Below are 12,236 nucleotides of genomic sequence, written 5' to 3' on the forward strand. Positions count from 1 at the left end.
ATCTTTTGTTCTTGAAATTCTCACAATTTCCTGAACTGTTATGAAACTTACCCACTTACGTGCCTCTGTTTCTCACCAGTGTAAAGAGTATAATACATGATATATATCTCATAAGGTTAGTACATTATTCACAGGATTATAATAAGCATTAAATAAATTAATTCATGAGAAATGTTTTCCATACCAAAAACTTTTACTTCTTTCTTAGAATGTCTTACAGGAATTTCTTCTTCAGAAATATCTTGTTAAATATATAAGGGATGTATGTTTAAGGGTGTTCACTACAATAATATTGTTATAATGAAACATTGGAGATAATCCAAATGAACTTCAAAGGGATTATTAAATCAATTACGGTACATCTGTAGGAGGTAGGATACAGAAAGGATGCAAGTGGGTGCTCGAGAAGAATGGCTGATTCTAAATCCTACCTTAGTCCTTCCGAGCTGTGAAACTTGGTTAATACCCACCTTTTAAAAAGTTTGTAAGGAATCAATGAGATGTTACATATTAGTTGCACAGAAGAGAACCAGGGCACAGGAAGCACACCATAAATCCATAAGTTATAGTGTCACCATGGAATATATGCACCTGTTATAAAAATACAATCAAGTCTGCCATGTGTTGCCACTCACTAGAGAAAGGTGTTTTTTTTTCCCCTGTATGTATTGTATGGGCTTCCTTGGTGGCTCAGTGGTAAAGAATCTGCCTGCTAGTTCAGGAGACCTGGTTCGATCCCTGGGTGAGAAACATCCGTTGGAGAAGGAAGTGGCAACCCTGCTCCAGTATTCTTGCCTGGGAAATCCCATGGATAGAGGAGCCTGCTGGGCTGTAGTCCATGAAGTCACAAAGCGTTGAACGTGACAGAGCACACACACAGTTATTGTATGACGGAAGAAAGATAAAATACCCACTTCTGTGTCTTTAGACTTGGGTGTAAATGTTCATGTGTTAACTATTTCTTTATTCTCTAATTATAGGAAGGAAAAAAGAATCTTTTAAAAACATTTTATTGATGTATAGTTGGCTTACAATGTTGTGTTAGTTTGTGGTATATAGCAATTGATTCAGTTACACACATATATATACTTTTTCATATTCTTTTCCATTATGGCTTTTCACAGGATATTGAATATAGTTTAGGAAGGAAACAATAGTAAAGCATATTTCAAATTTCTAATTCAAGTTTAAAAATTTTCATTACAAGTGAAAATTTCAATATGTAAAATTTTAAAACAACAGAAAAGACTGAAAATCAAAGTTAAAGGACAACTTCTTGGTCTTTCAGTACTTGGAATTTGTGAATTTAAGAAACATATGTTATATATTTATGTACACAGGGAATCACAATAGTTAAATGTTCTGTTGAAAAGATTACTGTGACTGACAATAGTAACTGATTATTATTTTATAATATTCCTTTATATTGCAATGCCTTAACATGAAAAAACAAAAATAGGAATGGTTATGCTAAAAAACCAATTTTGTTTTCTATGCTACTAAATCTCTTTAGGAGCAAAATTCTTTCATACACAGGTTGTTTAAAAGATATTTAAATAATTTTGTGAAATAAACAAACATAGAGCCTTACTCAGATTTTATAAAAAGGTTCGTTTTAATTCATGTTTAAAAACCAAAAATAGAGTAGATGTGCATGCAAAGATAAATAAAAACACTGGCTGCTTCTCAGTAAAGGTGACAGTCTGTCTTTCATGTTAATTTATGTACGGTATAATAAGTAACCACTAAATGTAGTGGCAGGGGGAAATTTGGCTGGAATTGTTCCTTTTACAAGGCGCAACCACACTTCCTGCCCATAATTTAATTCTAATAAGGCATCCCCAGTCAAAACCCTATCACAGTGTACTTCACTGTTACCATTTTCAGACTCAAATGCAAGCTTGTCTACTCCATCAACCACTAAAAATCCAGAGATATGAGCACTAACTGACTCAATGGTATACTTAAAAACATACACCCCAAGATAGGGGATTCTGAATTTTCCAGTTCTTGGAGTATATGAGGCTCCATAGTTGACATCCAAGTTATTAAATAAGATAGGACCAGGTGTAGTCATTCCGTAAGTATGAGATGCAAAAAATGCCACCATCGGTGCATATCTGTAAGTTCCTTTTGAAAAATCTGTTAGTGGAAAAAAAAATGGAAAGAGTTGATTTTCATGTTTTGATCTTGTTTTGTTTATATCTTTATTCTTTATCTCAGTTATAAAAAGGGTTAGTAGAAGTAAAACAGTCATTCATTGGACTTAACAAGGGCATGTGTGTCTGGATGCCTGCCTCTTTTCTCACCTGAACTACCCAAAATTGCTTAGTCTCTCTGAGACTCAGTTTCTCCATTTAGATCAGGGTAGAATGACAGTAACACTCAATACATCACTCACAAAAACGCCTCAAAGATTAATTTGTGTGTGACTTTGATCTCTCCAGAGATGAAGGAATTCAAAGCATTTTATGATTATTATGGTATGCCAGAATGTTTTAAAGCCTCTTGTATGAATTAAAGCTGACACGATGTAGAAACAATTTTTCCTGCACGTTGTCAGACAGTTTCTGGAGGCTAAAACGGAGACCCAGTGAAATCATATGCACTATAGAGAGGCAGACAAAAGCAATCTTCTATGTAATTAATGCCAAATGTACTTACAAAGGCTGAGATTTAAAAGCAGACTAAAAAATTCACTCTTTATTATGCAGCATATTATTAAGAAAAGCCTGGTTTGAAACATATTTTTGCCATCATTTTAAAGAGAATATTAAGCACTGAACACATTTTCTTGTGTGCAAATAAAAAACGATACACTCTGGAAGTAAATCTTTAACAACCAATACTTATGAAAGTCAATGGACAAAAAGGCATCTTGCGCTACTCACTACATTTTAGCATGGTCTAACAGCCCTCAGCCGGTCAGAATGGTGCTATGACCTTCATAGAAGACACACTGCTATACACTTATTAAAGCTTTATTTATGGGATCAGGTTTGATACGAATCAAAGATGCATTCTTATTCGAGGAGAAAAAGTTTATAAATATATGTATATATGTATATATATATATATACACACACTATGTATACATATATATTATATGGCATATATACAATATATAATATATATATATTATTTTAAGAAAGTATAATCTATATTTTCTTATGCAATCTATATTTTCTTTTAAGATGCACTAGAAAAAACAAATTGGGGGATTTTTAATAAACTGCTTCTATTAAACCAACATTGAAAATTTCATATAGTGTATATGACTTAGTTTACCTGACAAAACCATGTATGTTATTCAGTAAATTTCAGAAGTAAAAGGAATTAATCCTCAAGTGAGTCCAGATTAAGCAGGTCTAAACATGCGTTTGTAAACATTTCAAAGAATAGTTTTGTTTATGACATTGAGCAAATCCAAGGACACATGTACTTTCTTACCTGGAGCTAAAGCATCTTCTCCTGCCAGCTTGACAGTACAGTTGTCACCAGTGAAAGGATGTCGGCAAGCACAGACAAAGCTAGTTCTTGCATTTATACATGTGCCTCCATGCTGGCATGGGGATCTACTACAGTATGAATACTCCTCTGTTACTGAAAAACAATCAAGATAAAAGAGGGTAAAAATAACCTGTTTTTCTGTTGATCTCAAATTAGAGTTTGCAGCAAAATGGGAAAAACACTGAGTCAGAAATAGGAAAAATGCATTCCTAGGCCCAGATCACCCACCAATGCAGTCATGGGATTTCACGAAATCTCTGAACTCTCTGCACTGCTTCTTCTGAAGCCCTTTCCTGCTTCTTGGAAGTGAGAATAATTCTGTGATCCACTGCATTTATTTGTGTTAAATATTAAGATTTCTGTCAACTGTAGAACTGATAGGCTATCTGGACACACAACCACACACAATTGAAACCAGTGCGTGACGAGGGTAATATTTCAAATCACAGAAGGAAAACAAAGTCTGTTCAATAAATGGTGCTAAGCTAACTATATATTCAGAAAAATATAAATTCCAGGTGCATAAAAATACTAAATGTGAAAAAATTATTGCATTATAATCAAATAAACAGAATATCTTTGCTGAGCTTTAAAATTTTGGAAAGCTTTTTCAACACAAAACAAACCCCAGAAACCATAAGAGAAAAATCCTGATGTTTGGCCACCTAGACTCAAAACTCATTTGCAATGAAAGCTGCACATTATCAAATTTTAAGGTGCTGAGAAAGTATTTTTTAACCGATACAACAATCTAATGACTAATATCTATAACAAATAAAAAGTTCTGACTAATCCCCACAAAAAAGAGTGTACCCCTGTAAAAATAGTGGCAAATGGGCAAGTAATGTGAGCTGGGAAGTCAGTGAACAACTACAGTTCAAAACTTATTCAACCTCATTACTAATTAAGGAGTAACAAATTATCATCAACAATGTTTTATATCAGGTGGCAACATTTAAAAACAAAACAGTCATGCAGAAAATGAATATTCTCGTATAATGTTGGTTTGACCTTATATTGTTGGAACCTTTGAATAGGACAATATGACAGAATTAAAAAGATTCATTTGCTTTGAGCCAGAAATTTCTCCCAGCAAAACATATATTCCAGAGACTCTTGCACAAAGATAATGTTCAAGAAATTTCTTCATGATATCATTTGCACTAGTGAAAAGTAGTAGGACCCCTATATGACCGCTGATGAAGGGACTTATTAAATGAATTATAGTATCTTTTCAGCAGAGCTTCCCTGTATCTCAGACAGTAAAGAATCTGCATGCAGTGCAAGAGACCTGGTTTCTATCTATATCCCCTGGAGAAGGGATGGCAACCCACTCCAGTGTTCTTGCCTGGAGAATCCCATGGACAGAGGCGCCTGACAGACTACAGTCCATAGAGTCGCAAAGAGTCAGACCCGACTAAGAGACTAACACTATTACTCCCACTTTTTTTTCAGCAAGGAATATTAGACAGCAGTAAAAGAGTGAGATAAATCCCCAACATACTCAATTTGCTGAAGACAGTGTTTCAGCTAACTTATTAGATATAGAATAATTTCAGTTATTTAGAAATCCTCAAGTTATAAATATGGTTATAAATGATAAATATGGTTATAAACATAATACATAATAATGTGGAAAGAAACGTTTGGAAGAATACATTACTAGATACAGTTACCACTATGGCTCCACCTTGTGGAAATAGTGTAAACAGTTTACAAGTCACTCATTTCAAAACATGATCATTGATGATTTTTAAAATTAAGGTTATTTGCTTTAACATTTATCTCAAGAGTGAGATCATAAATATTTTAAATACATTCTACTTCATATTTAAATAATTCAAATTCACATAAAATATGACCAAACTGCATGCCTGTGTAATTAGAATGAAAAGAATTTTTTTGAAGTCTAGTTGATTTACAGTGTTATGTTATTAGTGTCAGAGGTACAGCATAATGATTCAATATTTTAATAGACTATAGTCCATTTAAAGTTATGATAAGATATTGGCTATATTCTCATTTTGAAAAAATATTTAAGGAATACTTGTTAAGTACAGAACCTTGTAACAGAGAGCTAAAGATTGGTTGGCACTGATTTGTCAATTGAAGCTATTTTTATTTCATTATACAGTCAGATAGAAATCTACTTTTGTATATCACCTGATTTGTATTTTTTTACCTTTATTACTAAAATACTTAAAAAATGGTTAGATACTTTTATAAGTTTTTGTACATATTTGTGTTCAATGGGCAATTTGTCTCTGAATTAATAAAAATCATACTCTAAATAAAACATCATTTTTTTTTTTTTTTTACATCTTTCCTTTTGATAGAATTACATAGATTCTCTCAATTGTTTGATGATCTGAAGTTCCTGTTGAATTTATCAGGTCTGTGTGCATGCTTAGTCACTCAGTCGTGTCCAGCTCTTTGCAACGCCAGGATTGTAGCCTACCAGGCTCCTCTGTCCACAGGCTTTCCCAGTCAAGAATACTGGAATGGGATGCCATTTCTTTCTCCAGGGGACTTCCCCACTCCCGGATCAAATTCATGTCTCCTATGTCTTCTGCGTTGCAGGTGAATTCTTTACCTGCTGAGACATCATGTAATTGCTCATTTGTTCCTACTTTCAATTAGAGCGTGAGCTTTTGTGAGGACAGGACTCAGGGTTTCTACTTTTTAAACTTTGTGTCACTACTGACTAGCACAGTGCTTGACATATTGAAGTACTAAACTGTCTTTTTAAAGACAGTTTTAAAAACTGTCTTTTAATAAACAAATCAACGGAAGATTGAGTAGATGATCTCATCCTTTATCTAACACTATTTCTTCTTCACTTTTTCTCAAAGATCAGGTACAGTTTGCTTCTATGATGCCATTGGCATGTTTTTCTAGAGACATGGAATTATTTCAAGCAAACTTTCCACAACTTCTATCTTGGGTAGAACTTCAAACTCCTTCCAGTACATTTATTTTCTTTGATGAAGATCAGCACAATTAAGTTCTGCCAACTCAATATTCTCTCATCTTGTGCAAATAGCATGACTAATCTGTTAATATTCATTTTCCTGATCTGAACAGAACTAAAATTCCTTTACCACTGTATTGGAATGTTTCATAAGTCTCAATTTGTTCTGGTCTTTGCTTTCTGAACCCTGATAGGTGCTCAAGTTATACTTTTCTATTAATCCTACTTCCATATTTTATAAAGACTCATGTTAAATTTGAACTGCTTGAAGAATTCCTTACATTTTCAAAGCACTCTGTCTTTGCCAATATTTACCATTCTTTATTTTAATTGCTTGTTTAATGTATGAACTCCATGAGAAGAGAGGTTGTGTTTAATTTACCCCTCTATCCACTTAATTTTTCTCCGTGCTCATTCAGCACTCATTCAATAGGCATTTGATGAATAACGAAGAGACACTTCATACTGATGTCTTGTACTTCTATTTTTGTTTATAGTACACCTAGCACCATACATGTTTTATATAATATCTTATTTTTATTTATTATTTAAATTATTTTTATTTTTAATGCTTAGTTATAGATTAGCATCAGGATTTTATTGTTTTATTTCATCATTTAAATAATAACACTGTGCAGGACCGATAACTCTGATCCCTGCTGAGGTCAGGATGGAGTTTCTAACAGACTAGTGAGAGGACCTCTCAGTGCCTCTGGGCGACTTTTCTCGTACCCAGAAGAAAGCACTGTATAAATCCACCAGTATCTGCTCTAGATACTGTGTCCACACAACATTGTAACTTTTCTTTACCTTTCCTCCTGATGCCAATGCTAACATGTTTTCACCCTCATACTAATGTATATGTTAATTTTCAGGGCTATTCTGTTTCATCATTTATCAAAACTATCTATCATATAAGTCGTATCCTTTCATTGCTCTAAAAATGTTTCATATGTCCCTTTCCAACAACTTCTAGAAATGTGAGCAGTTGTTTATATTACTTTTTCAGATTCATTTCCTGTCCATTAGTTATGAACAGACACTCATACTCTCTTCATTAGTTAGAGATGGATCGAAACATTGTTTTCAACCATCTTACTACTTTTCCTTCAATTATCAGTTTTTATTTTGTTCTCCTTCTTAAATTCATGTCTTTTGTTCTTGATCTTGTTTCTGGGATCTTTTTTTCTCAACACTTCAAATATAATTTAAAGCTCTTTTCATCATATCAACAATCTTTACCAAATGGATTAGCCCTGTTTCAGATGATTTACTCTAACACTTGTCATTTATATTTATCCTAAGTCACAACCCAGAAAATGAAATGTTTTTTTACTCAACATTATCATCTGTTTTGCCTTTTTCTTTAGAGTTATAATCTTCAATCAAAAGAATATTAAAAATGGCAAAGGTACTGAAACATGTTCAACAATGTTAGTCATTAGGAAAATGCAAAATAACATCACAATTAAATACAATAATATATCTATTAAAATAGTAAAATAAACAACAAGTGCTGACAAGATTGTGGTGCAATTAGGATTCTCATACATTTCTAATGGAAATGGCAAGTGGTTGACCAGTTCTGACAAAGTTAAAACTATATTTATTTTATAACTAAGTTATGCTATGGCTGTATAACTCAGGAGAAATGAAAACTGTGTATGCACAAAAACCTGTATGTATGAGTGTAAACCTGAATGTTTACAGCAGCTTTATTCATAATCACCCCAAACTGTAAACAGCCAAAGCATCCTTCAATTGCTAAATGGGTAAACAAACTGTAGGTCATCCATAGGATGGACCACTACTCGGTGATGAAAAGGAACACATGCAACAACATCGAAGGATCTCAAATATACCAGGTGAAAGAAGCCAGGCTCAAAAGCCTACATAGCATAAAAGATAAAGAAAAGTTATAATGTCGTGGTGGACATAGTATCTAGAACAGATACTGGTGGATTTGTACATAGCATGAAAGATAAAGAAAAGTTATAATGTCGTGGTGGACATAGTATCTAGAACAGATACTGGTGGATTTGTATAATGTTTTGCATGATTTAATGTAAAAGATACTCTGCAAAAGATAAAAGGGTAAAGGAGAGAAAACATATCACTGTGGTGACTGGGAGTGGAGATAGAGTTGACTAAAAAGGTACATAAGAGAATTTGAGGGTGTGATGGAACTGTTCATCTTGACTTTTGTGGTGATTACATGACTACACATCTGTCAGAATTCACAGACTGCATGTCAAAAATAGCGAATTAAAGAAAAAAACAGTGAATTTAACTCTATGTAAATTATACTAAAAATAAACAGACATCTCCCCAACATTTTTATTTCTATTATTTTGTTTGCACAGATCCTTCTTCTACATCTTTATGTCTTTCTTAAAGACTTTGAGTTCAGAGACTCATATACTTTCCTGGTTCTGATTATTTTTTCTCTCTCCCACGTTTCTATCTTCAGTACTCTACTTTTTCTCTAGCTACCTAATTTACTTCTGTGCCCTCAACTATCACATCAGTGCAATAATTTCCAATTTTTATCTACAAACCCTCTTCTGCTTCCAGACCTACATTCAGTTCAGTTCAGTTCAGTCCCTCAATTGCATCCGACTCTTTGAGAACCCATGAACTGCAGCATGCCAGGCCTCCCTGTCAATCACCAACTCCCGGAGCCAACCCAAACTCATGTCCATCAAGCCATCCAACCATCTCATCCCCGTCCCCTTCTCCTCCTGCCCTCAATCTTTCCCAGCATCAGGGTCTTTTCCAACGAGTCAGCTCTTTGCATCAGGTGGCCAAAGTATTGGAGTTTCAGCTTTAACATCAGTCCTCCCAATGAACACCCAGGACTGATCTCCTTTAGGATGGACTGGTTGGATCTCCTTGCAGTCGAAGGGACTCTCAAGAGTCTTCTCCAACACCACAGTTCAAAAGCATCAATTTTTCGGCACTCAGCTTTTTTTATAGTCCAACTCTCACATCCATTCATGACCACTGGAAAAACCATAACCTTGACTAGACAGACCTTTGTTGGCAAAGTAATGTCTCTCCTTTTTAATATGCTATCGAGGTTGGTCATAACTTTCCTTCCAAGGAGTAAGCATCTTTTAATTTCATGGTTGCAGTCACCATCTGCAGTGATTTTGGAGCCCAGAAAAATAAAGTTAGCCACTGTTTCCACTGTCCCCCCATCTATCTGCCATTTACTCATTGACTTTTGAACATTTCCATAGGGATAGAGGTGGCTCAGTGGTAAAAAATTTGCCTACCAATGCAGGCGATCTTACCAACCCAAGTCTGGGTTGGGAAGATCCCCTGGAGGAGGGTGTGGCAACCAACTCCAGTATTCTTTCCTGGAAAATTTCATGGACAGAAGAGCCTGGCAAGGGGCAGTCCATGGGGTCACAAGAACCAGACATGATTGAGTGATTGGGCATGCAGAAGCTCACACACACACGCAGGGATACAGAGCTTTAAACTAATGTATCACAGACTAAATTTCTCTTCCCATGTGCATCTGCACTTCCTTCTTAACCTTTCTATTTCCATTAATAGAATGACTGACTTCTCATCATCGATGCTTTATTTAAATGTTGGTGCTATTTTTATTCCAAGTTTTTGTGTTTTCAACTGGCTGTTTTCTGCTAAAGATATATTCACATTTAACTAACTTTGCAGTTTTCATTTTGTTCCTTTCTCTATCACCTATTGAGGTCTTAATCTATTCAAGTCAGGATAGTTGTAATTTTGTAACTGATGTCTGGAAGAACTTAGAATAAATTTTAATAATGCACACACGTGATTATGCTATCAGTCAGTTCAGTTGCTCAGTCATGTCCGATTCTTTGTGACCCCGTGGACTGCAGCATTCCAGACTTCCCTGTCCATCACCAACTCCTGAAACTTGCTCAAACTCATGTCAATTGAGCTGGTGATGCCATCCAACTATCTAATCCTCTGTCGTCCCCTTTTCCCTCTACTTCCAATCGTTCCCAGCATTAGGGTCTTTTCCGTTTGTTCTTCACTTTGGGTGGCCAAAGTATTGGAGCTTCAGCTTCAGTATCAGGCCTTCCAATGAATATTCAGGGCTGATTTCCTTTAGGATGGACTGGTTGGGTATCCTTGCAGTCCAAGGGACTCTCAAGAGTCTTCTCCAACACCACAGTTCAAAAGCATCGATTCTTGGGCACTCAACTTTCTTTATGGTCCAACTCACACATCTATACATGACTACTGGAAAGACCAAAGCTTGAGTAGATGGACCTTTGTCAGCAAAGTAATGTGTCTGCTTTTTAACATGTCTAGGTTGGTCATAGCTTTTCTTCTAAGGAGCAAGTGTCTTTTAATTTCATGGCTGCAGTCTCTGCAGTGATTTTGGAGCTCAAGAAAACAAAGTCTGTCACTGTTCCCATTGTTTCCCCATCTATTTGTCATGAAGTTATGTAACCCGATGCCATGATCTTCATTTTTTGAATGTTGAGTTTTAAGCCGTCTTTTTCACTCTCTTCTTTCACTTTCATCAAGAGGCTCTTTAGTTCCTTTTCACTTTCTGCCATAAGGGTGGTGTCATCTGCATATCTGAGGTTATTGATCATCTTATACTCTTGCTCAAAAATCTTTCATTGTTACTAGCAATGAATTTAAACATATGATACTGCACACAGGGTATAAATGGTTGATTGAATGAATGCTCAGCTCAAAACTACCTCTTTCATGAGATTTGCCCAAACATCCAGTTCTTAATAAGACACTGAGCTTTTATGACAATAAACTCCTATAACACTCATTTAGTGCTTAGTATATGCTGTGACATGTCTCTCTTCTTTCATGTTCAAAACAGCTATATCAACATGGTGTTCAGAAGCACATGGAAAAAATTTTTAAACATAAAACACAACAATGAAATACCACATTACTCTATAGGTACATCTTCCACTGTCAACTTGTGTTACAACAAAATTACAAAGTTTTCTTTATATTCCCATTGCCTGCCGGGTTCACTATTTTTCCAGAAATTGAGCCCTATCCCATGATTTTATTTACTAATACTACACTTGGCTCCCTACACACACTCAGCACATCCCACAGTACTGATTCTCTACCTCTGCTTTTTCTTTTATGCATAACATTCATCACCTTTTACCAGACTATATAATTTACATTTTTGCTTATCTTTCTCTATCCCTGCTAGAGTGTAAGCTCCGAAAAACACAAATTTCTAAAAATGCTATGTATCTCAAGCATCTATAAAAGTACCTGATTTTATTGGTAGTTAATATTTGTGCAGCTACCTCTAAAATCTATTATAAATATCCCTGAAAATTTTTAAATTTAACACTTGTTTAAGATTATAAAGTCTAGAAAAGAGTTCTTAAGGGACTGTTGGTTATTAAAATGATATCTTTCTTTGTAAAAGGTAGATGTGTATTTTAATTTCTACATGACTGGCAAAATAAGACTCAGTAATTTTCTTTCACTGACTTCTTTAGTTCTCTAAACACTGTATAATAAGTATTTTTGGTAATTAGTTTGAAAGGTGAAGAGACTTGAGTTTAGATTAATCAATTATATCAACAAAACAAAATACCATGTTATATTTCCCCGAAAGTGATGTTCAAAATAAGCAGATTTGAATAATTCAAATAAAATTTATAATAAAATAATTATTATTTCTCTTTAAAAATATTTCCTATTATTTAAGACCAAATAGTGTTTATTATTAAACATCCCAGCTAGTCACTCTGGG

At 34.7% G+C, this 12,236-nt stretch overlaps 1 protein-coding gene across 2 annotated transcripts in view; it reads right to left on the minus strand.

Annotated features, from left to right (window-relative positions):
- Positions 1–1,591: 1,591 nt before the first annotated feature.
- The window catches only part of MMRN1 (multimerin 1), a 62,945-nt gene continuing 52,300 nt past the window's right edge, over positions 1,592–12,236 (minus strand). For both annotated transcript variants that reach the window (XM_065907510.1, XM_065907509.1), the window contains exons 7-8: positions 3,451–3,603; positions 1,592–2,142 (exon numbers count right to left, since the gene is read on the minus strand). In XM_065907510.1, the coding sequence (XP_065763582.1) occupies positions 1,721–2,142; positions 3,451–3,603 (575 nt within the window). In that variant the 3' untranslated portion in view covers positions 1,592–1,720. The remainder of the gene's footprint in view (positions 2,143–3,450; positions 3,604–12,236) is intronic.

This window comes from Muntiacus reevesi, chromosome 16, assembly GCF_963930625.1.
Source record: "Muntiacus reevesi chromosome 16, mMunRee1.1, whole genome shotgun sequence".
Classification (NCBI taxonomy): domain Eukaryota; kingdom Metazoa; phylum Chordata; class Mammalia; order Artiodactyla; family Cervidae; genus Muntiacus; species Muntiacus reevesi.